The sequence below is a fragment of the Rhinopithecus roxellana genome, chromosome 19 (genome assembly GCF_007565055.1).
Source record: "Rhinopithecus roxellana isolate Shanxi Qingling chromosome 19, ASM756505v1, whole genome shotgun sequence".
Classification (NCBI taxonomy): Eukaryota; Metazoa; Chordata; class Mammalia; order Primates; family Cercopithecidae; genus Rhinopithecus; species Rhinopithecus roxellana.
Genome location: NC_044567.1, coordinates 44146615 through 44167846, shown reverse-complemented (window position 1 = coordinate 44167846; position 21232 = coordinate 44146615). Strand labels below are relative to the sequence as shown.

The 21232-nt window shown below is 47.1% G+C and overlaps 2 protein-coding genes across 10 annotated transcripts; one reads left to right on the top strand and one right to left on the bottom strand.

Annotated features, from left to right (window-relative positions):
- Positions 1 to 741: 741 nt before the first annotated feature.
- Positions 742 to 8180, bottom strand: MED31 (mediator complex subunit 31). The gene is made up of 4 exons (XM_010377889.2): positions 8017 to 8180; positions 7119 to 7196; positions 6745 to 6841; positions 742 to 1117 (listed from the first exon to the last, which is right to left on the bottom strand). Exons 1-4 carry the CDS (start codon positions 8177 to 8179, stop codon positions 925 to 927), a joined length of 531 nt encoding a protein of 176 aa, XP_010376191.2. The 5' UTR covers position 8180; the 3' UTR covers positions 742 to 924.
- A 63-nt stretch (positions 8181 to 8243) lies between these two features.
- On the top strand, positions 8244 to 20970 carry C19H17orf100 (chromosome 19 C17orf100 homolog). Of its 9 annotated transcripts, XM_030922780.1 has the most exons (7): positions 8890 to 9133; positions 13655 to 13856; positions 14075 to 14291; positions 16278 to 16421; positions 17570 to 17779; positions 20532 to 20609; positions 20866 to 20910. In XM_030922780.1, exons 3-6 carry the CDS (start codon positions 14250 to 14252, stop codon positions 20577 to 20579), a joined length of 444 nt encoding a protein of 147 aa, XP_030778640.1. In that variant the 5' UTR covers positions 8890 to 9133; positions 13655 to 13856; positions 14075 to 14249; the 3' UTR covers positions 20580 to 20609; positions 20866 to 20910. The 9 variants fall into 9 exon arrangements, with proteins under 9 accessions (XP_030778643.1, XP_010376192.1, XP_030778640.1 ...); XM_030922779.1 differs by having other exon boundaries at positions 14133 to 14291; positions 20532 to 20970; XM_030922777.1 differs by having other exon boundaries at positions 20532 to 20970.
- Positions 20971 to 21232: the final 262 nt, after the last annotated feature.

Below are 21232 nucleotides of genomic sequence, written 5' to 3'. Positions count from 1 at the left end.
CAATGTGCTTTACTTGGGATAAGGCAGGTGGCGGAGAGGGGCTGGAGAGACTATATAACCCAGTGGTGGGAAGAACTCCAAGCTGAAGTCAGTCACACTGATTCTACCACTTACTAGCTGTGTAACCACAGGCAAGTTACTCGCCCCATCCAAACCTCAGTTTTCTCTTCTATAAACAAGGTTCTGAGAATAAAATGAGAATTCAAGGAAGCACTTAACATAGCACCTGGTTTGTGGTACCTCCCAAATCCATGTTAGTTTTCCCAAATGAGCAAAAGTATTTGAGGCTCCTCATGTTTGTTCTAAAGTCAAGAGCCCAATTAGTAATTAACCACTAGTTGTCCTGCCATGACTAGGTCAAATGAGGCCGCAGTGATTCTTAAAGCCACCTTGCAAAGCAGGTAATACAGGTATTTCCTGTCCTGCAGAATTTAAGAACCTTTATGCAGTTCCTATCCTGTGATTTAAAGAGGTCACTGACTCCGCTACTCTCACTACGTAGATAAGAGTGGTAGAGTAGTTGATCTGAGGGACAGTAAGGTTCCAGGAGATGGCCTTGCCCTACTATATGTCAGGAAGAGCTAGCCTTAGGATTCAGTATACATGGTGGCCCACCCCTACCCCATGCCCCAGTGCCTCATTTGGTCTAAAGCACCTAACTTTTCCATTCTTAATCAGCTGATTATGCTAAATGCATAAAAAAAAAAAAACCACCTTACAAATCCACAGGGAAATCAAAGTAGACCAATTCAGGTTTAACAGAAATAGTCTATTAACAATAAAAAGTTGGATTAAAAAGCACACTAAAGGTTCTAGGGGCTACCATAATAAAGGTAGATAGGAAGAGTTTTCATTTTTTGTCTTCACTGTACAAAAGAAATACATTATATACATGTATTGAGAGCCTCATCTGTACCCGGTTTCTCATTTTCCCGATGTGTTATTTTGTTGTTGCTGCTCTGCCAAGGCTTGTTGAAGGCGCATCCGCTTCCGGGAATAGTGCTGCCAATGTAGAATCTGCTGTTCATCAATGAATTTCGCACACTGAGCATTCACCAGCTCCTTTCGGAAGTGTTCATATTGGAGCAGCTCTAACATGTGTAAACACTGAGGGTACCTGGATTTAAGTTTATAAGTAAATGAACAACATAATTTAAGTAAATAATGCCAAGGTCTAATTAAGTTATTCTCTTAAAAATGATCTTGTAGCCTACCATTTCTTTAACAGTAACTTAGTACACTCTGGTAGCATAGGATTTTTTCCCTGATTGGTCATCCAAGGTCAGTGTTCAGCAATATTTTCGAAAGTGAGAAGGTTTAAGTTCAGAAAGATTAAATTTAAACTTGCTCAGGACCACACAACACAGTAACTGGTAAGCAGAGTGAAAATTTAGGGACAAACCATGCTATTCCCTTCTAGTGGTTTCCAACGTGAAGAACATGAACATATTTTACTAATTCTGTGTTTAATTGATAGTTCTTTGTTTTTCCATCAATAGTGATAAAAAGACAACTTTCATTTAAAAGTGAGTTGGTTTGAAAGAGAACTATGCACATACATTGTACTCTTGTTGTCCACAGGGATATACCAGCTCTGAAATTAGATATCCTCTAGGATTGGACAAGGAAATATACTGTAGATAAGGACAGCCAAATTTCTGGCTATCAGAAAAGGAGTTATAGACAAGGAAAGGAAAAAGGCTAGAATGAACCCTGTGTTACTGAGCTGGTATTGAAAACATCAGTGTACTTACGGCTTTTAATATAGACAGAGGATAAACAGATGTATACATGTGTGCATGTATACACATACATACATAGAGTTCTTGAGCTTTGTGTACTGAGAGGGCCTAGAAGCAATGACACTGTGGTACTAATGAACACACAATGTCCAGATTGTGGTATCCAAGGAGCAGGTTTCCTTGGAGAAAAGGGTGATTCAGGGATAGGAGAGGGAAAGTACAAGATGAGACTGGAACATTACGTAGTGCCAGAAGAAAAAGTGCTAAAAATTATTGGGACGATCAAAAGTATTCAGGAACCAACTTGAAGGGACTCCCAATGGCCAAATCTAGAATACTCAGAGCAAGAAAATACATAATTCTAATTCACAGGATAAAAATAAGAATCCAAAAGTCCATACTAAATAGATGTAAATTTCTTTAATAAAATAATAAATAGAAAACAAGGGAATGTACTTCCTTACAATCGAATTCCAAACTAATAAATGCAGAATGACAGAATTCGGAAATCACCACAGTAAAAAGTGTTTCAAACAAATATCTTCAAAAGATGCTAAAATGGGCATGTAATATGATATTTACATAGTCTCAAAGGATTTCCCCATAAGATACTTATTAATACATAAGGAAAAATAGTAACAATATGGAGAAACCTAGAAGGTACCACCCTTAACCAAGTTATCAAAATTAATGTCACCAGTAGTGAGACAAATAGACTTCATGTGACTGCAGATACATGAAGGATACAAAATCATTTCTGTCATAGTCATGGAAAAGACCACTGAGATGAGAGGAGACTAAGACATGACAGCAAAATGCAACATACAGGCCTAGACTGGATCCTGTACTACATACAGCACCCCAGCAGGACAACAGGCCTTGACTGGATCCTGTACTACATACAGCACCCCAGCAGGACAACGGGCCTGGACTAAATCCTGTACTACATACAGCACCCCAGCAGGACAACAGGCCTTGACTGGATCCTGTACTACATACAGCACCCCAGCAGGACAACGGGCCTGGACTAAATCCTGTACTACATACAGCACCCCAGCAGGACAACAGGCCTAGACTAAAGCCCGTACTACATACAGCACCCCAGCAGGACAACAGCCTAGACTGGATCCTGTACTACATACAGCACCCCAGCAGGACAATTGGCAAAATGTGAGTGAGGTCTGTAGATTAGGTAACAATATTAATGTGCTGATTTTTGCTGATTGTAGTGTTAGACATTTGGAATATCTGGGTGAAGAAAATATAGGAATTATCTTTACTATTTTTCCAGCTATTTTGTAAGTGAAATTATTTCAAGTTGAAAAGACAAAAACTAACTGAGACAATTAAAATATAGGAAGTGTGGGGAAAAGAGAGATCAGATTGTTACTGTGTCTATGTAGAAAAGGAAGGCATAAGAAACACTGTTTTGATCTGTACTAAGAGAAATTGTTCTGCTTTGAGATGCTGTTAATCTGTAACTTTAGCCCCAACCCGGTGCTCACAGAAACATGTGCTGTATTGACTCAAGGTAGAATGGATTTAGGGCTGTGCAGGACGTGCCTTGTTAAAAACATGCAGGCAGTATGCTTGGTAAAGTCATCGCCATTCTCCATTCTCAATTAACCAGGGGCATAGTGCACTGCAGAAAGCCACAGGGACCCCTGCCCAAGAAAGCCTGGGTATTGTCCAGGTTTCCCCCGACGGAGACAACCTGAGATACGTCCTCGTGGGAAAGGAAAGACCTTACAGCCCCCAGCCTGACACCTGTAAAAGGGTCTGTGCTGAGGAGTAGTGAAAAGAGGGAGGCCTCTTTACAGTTGAGATGAGATGAAGGCTTCTATCTCCTGCTAGTCCCTGAGAATGGAATGTCTCGGTGTAAAGCCAACCATTCCCATTCATTCTATTCCGAGATAGGGGAAAACCGCCCTGTGGCTGGAGGTGAGATACGCTGGCAGCAATACTGCTCTGCTGCTCTTTGCTACACTGAGATGTTTGGGTAAAGTGAAACATAAATCTAGCCTATGTGCACATCCAGGCACAGTACCTTTCCTTGAACTTATTCATGATACAGATTCCTTTGCTCACATGTTTCCCTGCTGACCTTCTCCCCACCTGTTGCCCTGCTACACTCGCCTCGCCAAGATAGTAAAAATAATGATCAATAAATACTGAGGGAACTCCGAGACCGGCGCCGGTGCAGGTCCTCGCATGCTGAGTGTACCGTTCCCCTGGGCCCACCGTTCTTTCTCTATACTTTGTCTATGTCTTATTTCTTTTCTCAGTCTTTGGTCTCCACCTGATGAGAAATACCACAGGTGTGGAGAGGCAGGCCCCCTTCAGGAAGTAAGCAGATAAAGCCAAAGTTGCACAAGTGATATGCAAATGACTAAAGTGTGGAAAATAGGATACTAGAGCAATGATTCTAAAACTTTAATGTGTATATGAACCACTTCTTAAAATGCTGATGGATTCCTTAGGCCTGGAGTGGGGCCTGCGCTCTACATTTCTAAAAAGCTCCCAAATGAAACCAATGCTAATGATGTGAACACCACATTGAATAGAGGGGCTTAATACATGCTTCTAAGATAGTAACTTCCAAGACAGGAAAGGTTTGCTGTCTACACACTAAAAATAACACAGTTGCTCTAATTGTTGGCTGCTTATGCTAGAATGCTCTATTCACACCTGCCCTGGCTAACTCCCTTTCATGACAGCATTAGTAGTTAAAAGGAACCAGGATGTAAGTTCCAGCCGGGTGGCCTTTAACAAGGTACTTAACCTCTCTAAGGTTCAGTTTCTTCAACTGTGAAATAATGTGACAACCAAGAGAATGGTCTCAAGTAGCATTTAGTCAATAACTAGAATTTAGACATGCAGTGATTACATCAGAATACATTAGATGACAATAAAGAATCATACTCAGGCTACATGTCAACAAGATGAAACAGAAGCAGTATAAAAGGGATGTTCCGCATTTGGTGTTTTTAAAAATAAACAAGATAGGGAGAACATTGATGAAAATAAGAACTGAAGGATTTTAATTGACACAATGCTCCCAGCAAATCAACAATGTAATCCTCTCCCCACCCCCACCCTCAAAAGTAATATAAACTTAAGTTGAATTAATAGAGGTATATGTCCACATGAAGAAAAGAAAGGACCTCTGGCCCACTGTACTCTGACCACACATGAGGGCCTGTGTTTAGTTCTTGGCTGAACTGCACAAAGTACAACTGCCAAACATCCGATGGAGGGAACCTGAACTCCTGGACACCATGGCACAACGGCTGAGAGTAATTGAGAAAAACAGATGGAGAGGGATGTTATAGTGGCACCTACTGGCTGTCAATGAAGCAGGCCAAGTGGTAGAAAGTGTCTCTTCCACCAGGTGGAAAGCAGCTAGTAGTGACAGCTGCTGTCAGCTTCAGCCAGTTGTTGACTTTGGAGAATTAAGATCTATGGTTACTAGATCTTCCAGATTTGAAAGAGTAGCGGAAAACCTGCATTTGTTATATAAAACTTTCTGATCTTCAAATGTTGGCAAGTATTAAAAAAAAAAAATTAAAATCTTCTGCAGACTGAATAAAATGCCCAAAAGGGGCTAATCTGCAATCTCTCTTGAATGTAAGTATCTGGAAGGTGGTTGTCCTCAAGAGGGTGTAGAATGGTTCTAGCTTAATCCAGGGACAACCAAGTTATCAAAATTAATGTCACCAGTAGTGGGACAAATAGACTTCATGTGACTGCAGATAGATGAAGGATAACACTACAATGAGACTAGAGCTACAAGGAGAGACATTATATCACAATATAAGGAAGAACTTTCTAACATCTGGCTAACAATCGAATCAGCTGTCCCTGACAGAGTAACATGGGCTCAATGAAAACCTGCAGAGTGTAGATGACCATCTCTCGGCAACGTTGTGGGTAAGATTAAACTTGTTGGTGGCTAAGGCTTCCAACACTGAGTCTGTAAATCTACATACATACAACATTCGTGGAAATCTATTTTTCTTAAAAGTCTTTTCTTTGGATTATTAAATGGATAAAAAGCCAGAAAAGGTGCAAAGGGTCCTGCAGGCAACATAAGATGTATATGCTTCGTGAGTCAATTGTTATTGGACACAGAAAAGTGACTTCCAAACAAGTTTGAAACATTTTCCTCTCAAACTTTTTTTTTTTAAAGGTTCACTGTTGCTTTCTACCTGCTTAAGACAAAGCAGGCGTGAGTTCAAGGTGTTTTTTGTTTTGATTTGTTTTTTAAATCATTAAAAGTGAATTGCTTTGTGGTTATATGCTTCTTGCAACTCAGTAAGCCTTAACAGGAAAGTGTCTGCTGAATGACCTGAATGGTAAATATATATATATAAATGAGTTAATGCATATGAAGCATTTAGCACTGTTCCTGGCACATAAGAGGCCTTAAATAAAAGATAGCAACTCTAAGACTCAGGTTAAGATCACCTCCTCCAAATAACCCCAGAAACACCTTCCTTACAGATACCCTCTTTTAATTTCAGCCATGGCTTATGTCACTACATTTACAGATTGTGAGTTCTTCGGGACCAGAAACCTGGTGAGATGGGGAGGGTGGTGAAAGACAAGGTCAGACAAGGCAGGGCCAGATCATATAGGGTTTTAGCCCAAGAAAAGAGACTGGATTTTATTCTGCATGGTATGGAAAGTCATGAAAGGTTCTAAGCAAGAAAGTAAAGTGTTCTGATTTATAGTTTTAAATGATTAAGTTGGTTTCTGTGTAAAAAGCTGTTTTGCTTGGTTTGGTTTGGGGTGGAGAGACGGGCAGGAAGGTAAAAGTGGAAGCAGAGATAACCAGGGAGTAGATTACTGCAGTGATACAAGTTAGAGATAAGGGTGTCTTGTATTAAGATGGTGACAACGAAAAGAAGTGGAGAGATTCCAAATACATTTTTGCCAATGTGAAACGAAGAAATCTATTATAAAGTATACACATGCTTAGGATTAAAAAAATTAAACTTACTTTAGATACTTGGCATATTCTGGGTCTTTCCAGTAAAGCAAGTATTTAAGATAATTAACAAAAGCTTTGTCTTTGAAGTAACCTCTTTGGGCAAGAACTGAAAAGCATTAAAAAAAAAAAAAGTCTGTAGGTCAAACCAATCTTTACACTATGCTTTGTTACCCCTAATGTAAAGGATCTATTTACATAAAACCCCCACCACCAACACACATTGAATTCAAAACACAAATCCCAGTGCGCAATTACATCTGTATACCAGTAATGTAATGTCATTCAATTGAGAATGTGTAAAAGTAGATACTATTTTGAATTGCAACTCTTCTGTCACAAATCATTAATAGCTACTCAATTTAATGAGATGCTTAACAACTTACAATTAAGGTAATTTGGGTTGGCTAAACATTGCACAAATTCCAACTCCAACTGAAACCGAAGTCGATTTCCAGCATCATCTAGGAGACAAGACAGCAAAAATCATGGAAAGTAAAGGTTACTGCATATAATGCTGATTTGTAGTAAGGCAAGAGCAATAAAGAAACCTGACTAATGCTGAGATGGTCTTCCTAAACTGGGAGTGGGGGGAGATAAACCTTTCTTCGAAATCTAAGGAAAGCGGAACCCTGATTTAAAGGAGTTAGAAGTTTCTCTAAAATTAAAGAGAAACCATCAAAGAAAGCAGCAACACAAACGGAGAATTCCTACCACTCGTGGGCCACTATGTAGGAATTTTAACAGTGATCACTAAGGTAGGCTGTAACAACTATGGCTTCCCCTATTTTAATAATGCGTTATAACAATTGTTAACAGTGATTAAGTTTTGGAAAAGCTACGTGCTGAATCAGTTAAGAAAAAGTTAGGATGCAAGAGACTGTGGAGAGCCTAAAAGATCATGGAGCGTATGCATATAAGAAGCACCAGTAGCAGAAGGATACATAAAGTCCGGCGACGATATTTCAAACTTAGGCAAGCTCATGTGAGAAGTAGCAAACCAATCAAGGAGGACACGGTTTAACACACAAGTCCTCTCCCTTAGTCTCACCCACGCCGGGGAGCTGGCGGGGTGGTGTCTGAATAGCAAAGATGTGCCAACAAACCAAATTAGGAAAACTGCAAAGAGTACCTTAGTCTTTCTAGACGCTACAAGAGCCTTCTCACCTCCTCGTCCAAATATTAACCCTGCCAAGAGTAAGGCCTGGAAGGAGGCCACGGGGAAGCGGTCTGGGCCGAGGGGAGTTCCATCTGCGAAGACTCCAAGATCAGAGAGCTACTCACCTGTCTCCATAGCGACGGCAGCGGCCATAACAAACGAAGATACCAAAACGCCACCAGCCTGACCGAGCAAAAGCCCAGAGTGGCGCGGGAAGTTCCGGAAACCACGGCTCTCTATTCCGGTCCCGGGGCACTGTGGGATATGGGGCCGGGAGGCTCCGCCCATCTCCGGCCAGCCCTGGGATGGCTCCACCCGCGCTGGCTCCAAAATAGCGAGGGGGCGGGGCCCGGGCCGTGGGAGCTCCTGAGGGGCAGGAGCCCAGTGTTTTTAGCCTTCGAAGGACCATGGTGTTTCCACGTCATCGTGTTGTGGCGCTCCCGGCTATGGCAGTACAGTAGTTTTCCTCTCTTCTGCCTGCGGTGACCGTTGGGCAGTGGGGTGCCCCGAGGCCCCCCTGGCCCCCTCACGCCGGCAGAATGGCCTCAGCCCGAGGGGCCAAGCAGTCTTCTCCCCGGGTGGGGACCACCCGCTACACAGAGACGTCCACGGTCCGCGTGGAGACCTCGTCCCACCGTGTGGAGACCTCGTCCCACCGCGTGGAGACGTCGTCCCGGCGGGTGGAGACCTCCCAGCACCGCAGCGAGGGGCCCTCCCTCTCCCCCTCGGGAAAGCGGCTCCCTGGCATCCTCGAGGCGTCCTCCCGGCACGTGGAATCCTCCTCGCAGCGCACGGAAACGACCTCCCGCCACATCAGGGCCGCGTCCCTGAGGGTGGAGACATCTCTGCACTGCGCGGAGAGCTCAGCCCCGCGGGCCAAGCCGGCCGCCCGCCAGAACGAAAAACAGGCCCGATGAGATGCTGCTTCCCAAAGGCCACCAAGGGGCCAGGGCCCTCAGCCAGGACAGAAAGGTTTCCAGTTGCCAGCCAGCCAGCCAGCTGCCAGGTGGACCAATCATTTTCGGTTTCATGGAAACAAAGCATAAATCAATGTAAGAACCAGCCAAGCCGCAGTTTCTGAACACAGCCAACGTTTATTGACCCTCCTGCGTCTTGGACCAGCCTACTTTTGACCCAGTGAACTATTTTCACTTGAAGCCAGCACAAAAGATTTTCATCCCCAGGATGCTGTCTAAATCGGGTTGATGGACAAAGAGGCTGTTGGAGGAGCCTCTGAGCCAGGTGAGTTTGGGATCCACAGCCCTCAGAAGACCTTCACCCCTTAGGAACAGAGACCAAACTGAAATCATAACCTGTGGAATGATTCCATGCCTGCTAAAAACTTGAGGGGCAAGGAACAGACTCATAAATTATGAGTGGCCTTTGTTTATGTTTCAAAGTAACTGGTGGTTTTCTTTATGCTAAGTCTTTGTACCTGGCACTCCCATCCATACACTTTTTTAAGGTAGGTTAGATGTAGTTAAAAATGACAGTAAACCCACCAGCAAGCAAAAATAATCTTAGAAGAGAAAGTGAGAGGAGGCCATTGAAACCTGGTCTGAGGTTTGAAGAAGATGGAGAAGAGTCATATTTATTGAGAACCTGCTCTGTGCCAGGTACTAGATGCTCCTCCACTTACGATGGGGTTACCTCCCATTAAAACTATTGTAAGTTGAAAATATGGTAATTTGAAAAGGCACTTAATATCCCTAACCTACTAAACCTCATAGCTTAGCCTAGCCTACCTTAACCATGCTCAGAACACCTAACGTTGAGCAAAATCATCTAACAGAAAGCCCATTTTATAATAAAATGTTGAATATCTCATGTAATTTATTGCATACTGTACTAAAAGTGAAAAACAATGGTTGTATGAGTGCCCAAAGTACGATTTCTACTGAATGTCGCTTTTGTACCATTGTAAAGTCGAAAAATCATAAGTCAAACCATGTTAAGTTGGGGGCTGCCTGTATTCTGGGAACTGGGGCTATAGCAGGAAAAAAAGCAAAGTCCCAGCTGTAGTGGAGCTTACACTCTGGTGAAAAGGCAGACAAGCAATGACGAAACGAGACAATTTTCTATTGTGATTAGCACTATGAAGGAAATATATGGGTAATGTGATAGAGAATGGAAGTAAGGGGCTTCTTTTGATCAAATGGTCGGGGAAGGCCTTGCTGATTAGGTAACATTTAATCTGAGATATGTGTGAATGAACAGTGATCTGGAACATGTGCATTCTAGGCAGAAGAACAGCAAATACAAAGGGTAGCTGGGAACAAGCTTTGAATGTTCAAGGAACAGAAAGGCGGCCAAGTGTGGCTGGAGGGAGAGAGAGGCAATTATATAGACATGGAAGCAGAATGGAAGGGAGGAGTTAAAAGCAAGCAGGGGCCAGTCCACAGAAGGTCTTCTAAGCCACAGAAAGGAATTTGAGATTTATTCTAAGGTCAATAGGAAAACATTGAAGGGTTTCCAACAGGGGAATGACATGATGCCATTTACATTTTATGTGGGACAGTGGTCCTCAACTGAGTGTGATTTTGTCCCCCAGAGGATATATGGCAACCTCTAGAGACATTTTAGTTTGGTGGACAAGTTGGGGGGAGTGGGTAGCACATTAGGTGCCACTGGCACCTAGTGGGTAGAGGCTGGGGATGCCACCTCACATCCTACAGTGCACAGGTCAACACCCTTCCCTCTGCCAACAATGAAGAATCACTGGTCCCAAAATGTCAATAGTGCCGAGGCTGAGAAACACGGACAGTTCTAGCAGCTTGGAAAGCTAGAGCATGGTCCATTGGGACAGCATGCCACTTCTACATAGCAGGATTGTAGTGAGACCTAAGAAACAGTCATGGAAGAGGGTTGACTTTAAAGGTAAAGGGAAATCATTAAAGAAAACAGCAGCACAAATCGGACACAATACGTACCACTCGTGGGCCACTGTGTAGGAATTTTAACAGTAATCACTAAGGTAGGCTGTAATAACTGTGACTTCCCCTATTTTAATAATTCATTGTAACAATTGTTAACAGTGATTAAGTTTTGCAAAAGCTACGTGCTGAGTCAGTTAAGAAAAAAACTTAGGATGCCAACTGAACAAGAGACTCCAAAGAGCCTGAAAGATGATGGAGCATATGCATATGTAAGAAGCACAAGTAGCAGAATGATATACAAGTCTGGCGACGATATTTCAAACGTATGCAAGCTCATGTGAGAAGCAGAAAACCAGCCAAGGACACGCTTTAAGACACAAGGAGGACATGCTTTAAGACACAAGTCCTCTCCCTTAGTCTCGCCCATGCTGGGAAGCTGGTGGGGTCGTGTTTGAATAGCAGAGATGTGCGAACAACCCAAATTAGCAAAACTGCAGAGTACCTTAGCCTTTCTAGATGCTACAAGAGCCTTCTCTCCTACGTGTGCAAATACTAACCCTGCCGAGAGTGAGGCCTGGAAGGAGGCCCCGGGGAAGCGGAAGAAGCGGGCTGTGCCAAGGAGAGTTCTGTCTTAGAAGACTCTAGGCTCAGAGCGCTACTCACCTGTCTCCATGGCGATGGCAGCGGCCATAACAAGCAAAGACACCGAATCGGCACCTGCCCAACAGAGGAAAAGCCTGGAGGGGCGTGAGAAGTTCCGGAAACCACGGCTCCCTCTTCGGGTCCCGGAGCAACGAAGGAGTAAGGGGAAGGTGGCTCCGGCCAGGCCCGCTCAGCCCGCGCTGGCTCCGGAATGGCGAGGGGGCGGTGCCGGGCTGTGGGAGCGCTGTGGGGCAGGAGTCCAGGGAGGCAGAGACTTTTACCCTCAAAAGGAATAAGTCCCAGAGCCTGGCACAAAGAAGACAAGTATGCAAAGTTGGTGGAATGAATTCGGTGGCCTAAATGTACCTTCCTCAAATGCCACGGCTGACTGGGTCTCCTCGCCCACTTCACCCTCTCTCGCAATCCAGCTTGTGAGGCGTGTGTGTGTATCTGTGTGACCGCGCTTGCCTTTAGATGGGGGTTGGCTTCCCAGCCATCCGGGCTTGCATACACGTGCATAAGTCCTACCCCTACCTCGCCTGCCTGCTGTACCAGGCGTTGATTCCTTCTTCCTGCGTGTTTTCTGTCCAAATCCTTTTCTGATTTGGACAGAAAACACGCAGGTGGCACACAGTAAGCTCTTAATACATTTTCTGGCTACTTGAACTCCTTGGAATTGAGGAGATGCTCCTGTGTGCCCCTCACTGCACAGAGCTCCCTTGTCTGGAAACTCAGCGGTCACCGGAGCGCCCGTCGGTCCTCCCACTTTCTCTATCTTAAAAAACTGTTTCAACCGCTAGCGCTGTTGGATCTCTGACCTTTCGGGCTTTATCACCTGGGGTGGGGTGGGTGATGAGAGGGAAGGGATGGGGAGTCAAGGCAGGAGAACGCTCTCGATTTCCCGACCCACCTCCCGTCATATCTCATGTCATATCTACCTGGTGTTCTACCCGTTCTACCTGTTACTTTTTTTCTTCCGCGAAACCCCAAATTGCCATCCCTGCTCTGGCCCTCTCCCAGATCCCCAGATCCGGATGTCTGTCTCAGGGAACGTCAAAGGAACATGCCCGAACGAGGTCCTCCCCTCTTCCCACCTCCCAGCCCTCTCCTCCTGCCTCCCCCGGTGTCACCCGCGCCTCCTCCCTCGCTTCACCTCCCTCTAAACAAGAATCCAGCGCAGTCAGTTCTAGACCCTGAGCATCTCCCGCGTCGCTGGCGAAGGGAGCCGGAAGGAGAGAAAATGCGCACGGAGCGGGTTGCGCCGCGACTCCATGGTGAGGGTACGGGGCACGGAAGGTGGAAAGGCGCTCCCTCCTCCCTTTTTTCCTGCCTATGGTGGGCAGTTGGTGACACACAGTAAACGCTCAATAAATGTTTCCGCTACTCCATCTCCTTGGAATTAAGAGGATGCTCCTGGGCGCCCCTCATGCCACACAGCTCTGGTGTCTGGAAACTGTGGTCGCCGGAGCCATCGTCGGTCCTCCCGCTTTCTCTATTTTAAAAGCCATTTCAAACCTCCAGCGGCCTCGCCGCCTCTGCTGCAGACCTTCCAAGCCCTTCTGAAGCCAGAATGATTTCTCCCTAATTCACTCCCCCTGCTTAACACATTCAAATGGCTCCCGCTTGTTCTCGGACCAAATCCAAAGCCCTTGGCGCCACCTTTGAGAGCCTCCAGACCTGCCGACTCCCCACACCTGGGCTCTGAGCTCCAGCTCCAAGATGCTGCGCGCCCTCCCATCCCCGCTGCTCTCTCTGCCCGGCGCGCCTTTCCCCGCCTTCCCTTTCTCTCACTCTCCCTGGCTGAGCCCTCTCAGCCTCCAGGTCTCCGGGAAGGTTGTCCCCAGGCCAGTGGGGCCCCTGCAGGTCCTCAGCCTTGGGCGGGGTGGGGGCAGGGGGTGGTCGCACAGCGGGAATTGCCACCAGCGCGTCCCGGCTTCACAGCGCGCTCGTCCAGGGCGCGGCGCCGGCCCAGCCCAGCGCTTGGCACAGTCAACGACCACAGGAAGGAGAAAGTGAAAGCAGGAGCGGACCTTCCCACCTGCCGTCCCCGTCCCCTCAGAACGGAGTCCTGGGGCCGGCTGCTCGGCCCTGTCCCTCTCTCTCTCTGGCTCAGTCCCCTCACTCTGATACGTCTCCTCCTCTCAGAGCCTCCAAGGAAGGGCGTGGGCGCTGGAAGGAGCAGGGCTCAGCCGGGTGCCCCTCCCGCCCGTCCCCACCCGGGCTGAGCCTCTTCTGTCGCCCGCAGGAGACAGAAATCAAGGTGGAAGTACCGGAGTACCTGGGGCCGCTGCTGTTTGTGAAACTGCGCAAACGGCACCTCCTTCAGGACGACGCCTGGTTCTGCAGCTGGATCTCCGTGCAGGGCCCCGGAGCCGGGGACGACGTCAGGTTCCCTTGTTACCGCTGGGTGGAGGGCGACGGCGTCCTGAGCCTGCCCGAAGGCACTGGTGAGCGCGGGGCTGGGGGTGTCAGGAGGCCTCTGGGGTGCGAGAGAAGCTGGGGGGATGCGCGTGTGGAGAAGAGAGCGCAGGATGGAGGTGCTGGAACCTGGAGCCCCGGGGTCTTTGGGGGTGTCGAAGGGGCGGTGGCTGCAGCTGGCACAGAGTGGCTGGAGCCTGGGGGAGGGGCCACACAGAAGGACGGGGTGATGAGGCTCTCCTGGCAGGGGCGAGAAGAGGATCTCACCAAAAGTCACTGGCCAAGCCCTCCCCTGTCCTTCCAAGCCGCACTGTGGGCGATGACCCTCAGGGCCTGTTCCAGAAACACCAGGAAAAGGAGCTGGAAGAGAGAAGGAAGCTGTACCCGTGAGCCCTTCTCCCCTGGCCCCACCTGAGCTGCTGATGCTTCCAGCACCCACGCCTGATTTCCTTCCTGCCCCACAGGTAGGGAAAACTGGAAGGATAGGTTAATTCTGAGTGTGGCTGGGGCGAAACTATGTGACCTCCCTGTGGATGAGCGATTTCTAGAAGACAAGAGAGTTGACTTAGAGGTTTCACTGGCCAAGGGGTGACAGCAAGGGGAGGCTGGGTGAGAGGGAGGTGTCCTGGTCTAGTGGAAGCCAAGGGGCTTATGGGCTGTACTGCACTGGACTGGCCCAAGATCGGTGCCTGTGGTGCTCATGTTGGAGTCTCCCAATGATGCTCAAACCCTTTGCCCATGGTGGCTCATGCCTATAAAGACTGAGGCAGGCAGATCATGACATTAAGAAATTGAGACCATCCTGGCCTACACGGTGAAACCCCGTCTCTACTAAAAAAAAATACAAAAAACTAGCCGGGCGAGATGGCGGGCGCCTGTAGTCCCAGCTACTCGGGAGGCTGAGGCAGGAGAATGGCGTAAACCCGGGAGGCGGAGCTTGCAGTGAGCCGAGATTGCGCCACTGCACTCCAGCCTGGGCGACAGAGCGAGACTCCGTCTCAAAAAAATAAAATAAAATAAAATAAAATAAATAAAATAAAATAAAATAAAATAAAATAAAATAATGTTCTCACTTGCTGGAGCTATCTGAATGACTTCAACTGGATTTTCTGGTGTGGCCAGAGCAAGGTGGTTGGTCAGTCCCCCCACCCCAATATGTCTCCCAGGACCCTTACCCCCAGATCCCACCCAACCCAGGGGAACTGAAAGAAGCAGGGTGTGGAGACCAGAGACTGGGTCCCTCTGGTAGGCTGGAGTCAAGGGGGCATGGTTGGTGGGGTTGGAAGGACCAAGAGCTCAGATCCCACAACTTGCTAAACAATTGCCTTCCCCGGAGTGCGTGCGGGACTCCTGGAAGGAAGATGCCTTATTTGGGTACCAGTTTCTTAATGGCGCCAACCCCATGGTGCTGAGACGCTCTGTTCACCTTCCTGCCCACCTCGTGTTTCCTCCAGGCATGGAGGAACTGCAGGCCCAGCTGGAGAAGGAGCTGGAGGTAGGGACATCAGAGCCCTGAGGAGGCTCAACAGTGAAGTGAGGTGGGCTAGTGTCAATGATGCTGCTGCGGGACCCACTGTGGGCCTGGCTTGCTGCCAGCCAGCAAGGAGGGATTCTGCAAGAGAGGTCCTGAGGGATCCTGGAGAAGCTCAACTGCTCGGCCTCCTTCCCACACGAGAGTAGCTGCGGAGGGAAGGCGTGCAAGGTGGAATGGTTGCTAGAAACAGGGTCCAATGAAGAAACATAACTGGCCCTTGGTGCTAGGGATTCAAGGAGTGTGCAGAGTAAGAGAATCAGGGTCAGAGTGCTGTGGCTGTTAATCAAGAGGCAACATGGAACAACAGAGAGGAAATTCATGGGATTACAGGGCAGATAGGCTTGGATGTGAATCCTGGTTCTGCTATTTGTAAGCTGTGTGACCTCAGGCAAACTACCCAACCTCTCTGTTTCCTCCTCTGTGCAATTGAGGCTCATTCAACTATGTATAAAAATTATAAGGCTGGGCACAGTGGCTTGCACCTGTAATTCCAGCACTTTGGGAGGTCGAGGCGGGAGGATCACCTGAGCCCAGAAGTTGGAGGCCAGCCTAGGCAACATGGTGAAACCCTGTCTCTACAAAAATTAGCATCTGTAATTTTTGGTGTAGTGGCATGCACCTGTAGTCCCACCTATTTGGAGGCTGAGGTGGGAGGATCACCTGGGCCCAGGGAAGTCAAGGCTGCAGTGAGCTGTGGTGATCCTGCCACGGCACTCCAGCCTGGGCAACAGAGTTATACCCTGGCTCAAAAACAAAAAACAATGATATGAGGCAATAAGCACATGATCCATTACCTAGAACAAAGTAGGTGATGGAGACAAGTTAGCTCCTCTCTCTCTCTTCCCCCTTGGAGGAATCAGAGTAGGAAGAAGATGCTTTATGTTGATAGCAGTCCTTGACCTCTTCTCCCACCCAGGGAGGCACACTGTTTGAAGCTGACTTCTCTCTGCTGGATGGGATCAAGGCCAACGTCATTCTCTGTAGCCAGCAGCACCTGGCTGCCCCTCTGGTCATGCTGAAACTGCAGCCTGATGGGAAACTCCTGCCCATGGTCATCCAGGTGAGAGGACTCAGGATTTCTGCTCCCAGTCTCCAGCCTTCTTAGCTCAGCCCCTTATCGAAATTCACTGAGCACCATCTGCAAAGGCGCTGGGCTAAGGCACCAGGGAGACCCCAAAGGAGGAAATGCGCCAAGTCTCTGATTCGAAGGCCTTGCAGTGTAGCTACAGAGACACATGGGGCCAGTCTGCAGAAGCTCCATGACTGAGGAAGTCCCTGAGGACAGAGACAGCCCAGGAGGGATCAGGGGAGGTGGGATGTCATAAGCCTTGGAGGAGGGCCAGGTCTCAGACAAGCAGGAGGGAGAGAAAGGACCAGTCCTCAGTGGCAAGACAGACTGGGCAGAGGCTGAGGTAGAGGAGTCAGGAGATTCCGAGGGGACAGTTGGACCAGAGGCTAGACTAAGCCAGGCTAAGGAATATGAGGTAGAAAGCTGGAGAAGGCTGTGATGAAACGTGCTATGGGCACGCGGTGTGGGCAGTAGTGTTTAGGGTGCATTGGAGAGGGGAGATGCTAGAAACGGGCTGGGACGACCTGCCCCAGCACTGACCCCAGGAGGAGGGGAGCTCGGATGTGGGTGGTGATTGTCGGGATAGAGAGGACGGGTGGATGCGAGTGCAGAGGGAGATCAAGGAGAAGGGAAAGGGGAGCCAGGCCAGGTGCCTGCAGAAGTAGCACCAATAAAGAGAACAGGGTGCCCCGGTAGACTTTAGTCTAGCCAATGTTGAGGTAATGGGAAGACATTTAAATTGTCCAGCAGGCAACTGAGAACGAGATTCAGTCATTTGTGTAGAGGTGGGGCCAAAAGATGAGATTTCGAAAAAACAGTGTGGGACGAAGGAAGCAGGTGGTTTGAATCTTGTTCACACTGCAGGGACTGAAAGGGGAAGTGGAGGCCGGAGGAGGCACCAGAAGAGCAGTTTCTGCAGAATGCTGGAGGCAAAGCAGCTTGCAGGGTGCTAATGCACCGAGCGGGTAGGAAGGGGAGGGGAGGAAATGGGAGCTATAGGGAGTGGCAGCAGTGAGATGGGGAAAGCGAAACACGTTTGGAGGACTAACGAATGGCAAGGTTAACATGCAAGGAGGGGCGGGAATTGCTGAGCGCCCGGCACTCATGCCTTCTCTCCCCACACCTTGTCCCTGCTCCAGCTCCAACTGCCCAGCACAGGATCCCCACCACCTCCCCTTTTCTTGCCCACGGATCCTCCAGTGGTCTGGCTTCTGGCCAAATGCTGGGTCCTCAGCTCTGACTTCCAGCTCCATGAACTGCAGTCTCATCTTCTGAGGGGATGCCTGATGGCTGAGGTCATTGCTGTGGCCACCATGAGGTGCCTGCCATCGATACAGCCTATCTTCAAGGTAACACCTTATTCCCTTCTCTCCTGTATTCAGCTGAATATTTGATGGGGACCTTTGTTTCTCTAGAGTTCTCTTTCTGTACAACACCCTCAATTTCAGCATGCTGCCCTGTGTATTCTAGCTGTATTGGCCTCCCAGTACTGCCAGCTTTCTCTGTCTCCTTAACTCAGGAAGATGATAGGGTTGCTATCCATACTCTGCAGCTGGAAAGCTTTCGCCAGGCAGTAAGCTGGGGCAATTATGGGGCCCACTTTTGTCTGTTTCTTCAGTTATTTCAGGCAAGAGGGTAAATCCAGCTCCTTACTTCACTCTAGCTGGAGGTCTCCTCCTCATTATTTTATATACATGTTGTGGAAGATTAACTTTACAATTTAGTTTTTAGATAACAATATTCAGACAGGACTGCAACTCCATTTATGGAGTAATTATCATAGCTCAGAGATGAATATTACTACTCTCTCCCAGAGATGGATGCAGTGACTTTTGGGACTTTGTGTGTCTCTTTTCTCAAGGAGAGACGAATAGCGTCTTTATTTCTATGAAGAATAGTTGCATTGTGTTAGATAGAAAAGAACATTTTATTTTACTTTATTTTAGAAACAGTCTCACTCTCTCAGCCAGGCTGGAGTGCAGTGGCACGACCTCGGCTCACTGCAACCTCCGTCTCCCAGGCTCAAGAAATTGTCCTGCCTCAGCCTCCCGAGTAGCTGAGATTACAGGCATGTGCCACCACGCCCGGTTAATTTCTGTATTTTTAGTAGAGACAGGGTTTCACCATGTTGGCCAGACTGGTCTTGAACTCCTGACTTCAGGTAATCTGCCCACCTCAGCCTCCCAAAGTACTGGGATTATAGGTGTGAGCCACCACGCCCGGCCCATTTTTCCTTTTTAGTATGGAAGTTTAAATATAAATGCTGATTAACCAATAGAACTGACTGTGGCAGTTAGGCTTTGCCCTTGGCTCCAACCCTCTACCTTCTAAAATCAGCTTCGTGTCTAAGGCTAGGTCTCTGCAAGTCATATTCCTGCCTTGCCAGCTGCCTCCATGTTGAACTCATACCAGTAACTACGTCACCCTGGTAGCGGCCCTGCCTGCCCTCAGTGGCAGCTGAATCCACTTTGCAACTTTCTAATGTTTGAAAGAGCAGTTTTATTGCACCCCTGTTCAGAATACCAGCACCAGCCAACTGGCACCCCTTATCAAAAGTCTGAGTTTCAGCTCTCCAGGGTCCTTCCTCCAAGTTTCCAAAGTTTTAGTAATTCCAGGTTCTGTTCTTTCCTGGCTACTAGTGGGGTAAAGCATCCTTTCATATGTTTACTGCCCCTGTGGGTTTCCTTTTCTGTGACTTCTCTGTTCATATCTTTGCTCATTTTGCTTCTTTCATGTCTTTTTCTTACTTGAATCCTTTAAATATTCTGAAGACAAATTCTCACTTATTTGCATTGCAAACATATGCTCAAAGTTTTTGGCTTGTCCCCGTCTTTTAAATTTTTTAAAAATTTCAGAAGACAGTTTCTCAGCTTTTACCATGTGCCTTTATCTTTCCTGGTTTCCATCTCTGATTTTATTTTATAATGGCAACAATGTGTTTCTGTCTTTATTTAAGTGGTCCACCAGGATTGCTATCCCAGTGGTGTTTAAACTGCAGTCAAAACATTCAAGACTGGTGAAATCAATTTAGGGGGTCCCAGTCAGCATTTTAAAAAATGAAATACAGTAGAACAAAAAATATCGGTAGAACAATATCAGAATACATCACACTGTTTAATAGAAAGAAAGGAAGGAAAGAGGAAAGGGGAAGAAAGGAGGTGGGTTTGGACAATTTATGTTATTTTTTATTTATTTATTTTTGAGACAGAGTCTCAGTCTGTCACCCGGGCTGGAGTGCAGTGGCTTACTGCAACGTCTGCCTCCCGGGTTCAAGCATTTCTCCTGCCTCAGCTTCCCGAGTAGCTGGGATTACAGGTGCCCACCATGCCTGGCTAATTTTTGTATTTTTAGTAGAGATGGGGTTTCCGCATGTTGGCCGGACTGGTCTTGAACTCCTGACCTCAGGTGATCCTCCTGCCTTCGCCTCCCAAAGTGCTAGGATTACAGACATGAACCACCGCACCTGGCCAGGTTTGGACAATTTAATTATCACCCAGTGTCAAAGTTTTCATTACAATGTTGCAGCAAGAAATGAGGCTTTTGCCAAGTCAATTCAACAAGTACCTATAGGTAAGGACACTTTACAGGAAAAGAGAATGACTAGATAATCATTGTTAGACTGGATGCAAGAAAAGAAAGAAAGGAAGTTCTAGTTAAGGATTATTAGATTTATTAAAAGACAGTTAAAGGCCTTGGATTCCTTCCCTCCAGGGTTGACATTAGCTGAGTGCATAGCTAACTGGTTTCTAAGAAGAGGTCATAATCTCATCAAAATTCATCAGAAAATGGCTTAAGCATTTAATCAGACATACAATTGATTTCCAAGAAGAGTTTTGTGGCTTATATTCCCAAAACATCCCTATCCCAGCCAGCGTGTGGGACAATCTTTTATTTTACAGTGTATATATTTTATGAAAACTTGTATTTCACTACATATGTACCATATCTTGAAGCAAACTTTATTTTTGTCTGTGTGTCACTGTCAGTAAGGTTTGAAAAACACTGCTGTGTTCTTAAGAGCTGAGATCCAGCCAAGGCCCCAGGAATTCCTGGGGTCCCTAAACCTGTCCTTGCCTGCAGTAAACCTCTCTATGTTTGCAGGCACCTAGAGGAGTTTCTCCTGGATATCTTCACAGGCATCCTGCATAGCTGTTAAACTCAGAAGTCTATCCATCCCAGGTCTGCTTTTTGCCTCATAAGATTTCATTTGTAAAAGGGTCCCAATGCTAAAACAAAATATTTGAACATCTAATCTAATCCCACTGTTTTACTGTGATGAAACTGGGGCTGAGAGTGAGAACACATTGCCAGTTGCATGGCATTTGGCCCACCTGCAGTGGCACTGCCCCCACCAGTCTACCAGAGTAGCAAAGATTTCACCAGTGGAAACTCATGTATTTAGTGTTAATGGCCTGTCCACGTTTCCCTTTAAAAGGACCAGGAGAGGCCAGACATGGTGGCTCACACCTGTAATCCCAGCACTGTGGGAGGCTGAGGCGGGCAGATCATGAGGTCAACAGATCGAGACCATCCTGGCCAACGTGGTGAAACCCCGTCTCTACTGACAATACAAAAATTAGCTGGGTGTGGTGACACATGCCTGTAGTCCCAGCTACTTGGGAGGCTGAGGCAGGAGGATCACTTGAACCCGGGAGGCAGAGGTTACAGTGACCCAAGATTGCACCACTGCACTCTAGCCTGGTGACAGAGTGAGACTCCATGTCAAAAAAAAAAAAAAAAAAAAAAAAAAAAAAAAAAAATAGACCAGGAGAGAAGGGCTAAGTAATTATATTTTCCTTAGT

Coding starts and splice junctions, on each gene's coding strand:
- C19H17orf100 (XM_030922779.1), top strand. CDS start 14,250: ATGCTTCCAGCACCCACGCCTGATTTCCTTCCTGCCCCACAG. Junction 14,292..16,277: donor ATTTCCTTCCTGCCCCACAG/GTAGGGAAAACT, acceptor TCTCCCACCCAG/GGAGGCACACTGTTTGAAGC. Junction 16,422..17,569: donor TCCTGCCCATGGTCATCCAG/GTGAGAGGACTC, acceptor TCCCTGCTCCAG/CTCCAACTGCCCAGCACAGG.
- MED31 (XM_010377889.2), bottom strand. CDS start 8,179: ATGGGCGGAGCCTCCCGGCCCCATATCCCACAGTGCCCCGGGACCGGA. Junction 6,842..7,118: donor CAACCCAAATTACCTTAATT/GTAAGTTGTTAA, acceptor AATGCTTTTCAG/TTCTTGCCCAAAGAGGTTAC. Junction 1,118..6,744: donor GAATATGCCAAGTATCTAAA/GTAAGTTTAATT, acceptor ACTTAAATCCAG/GTACCCTCAGTGTTTACACA.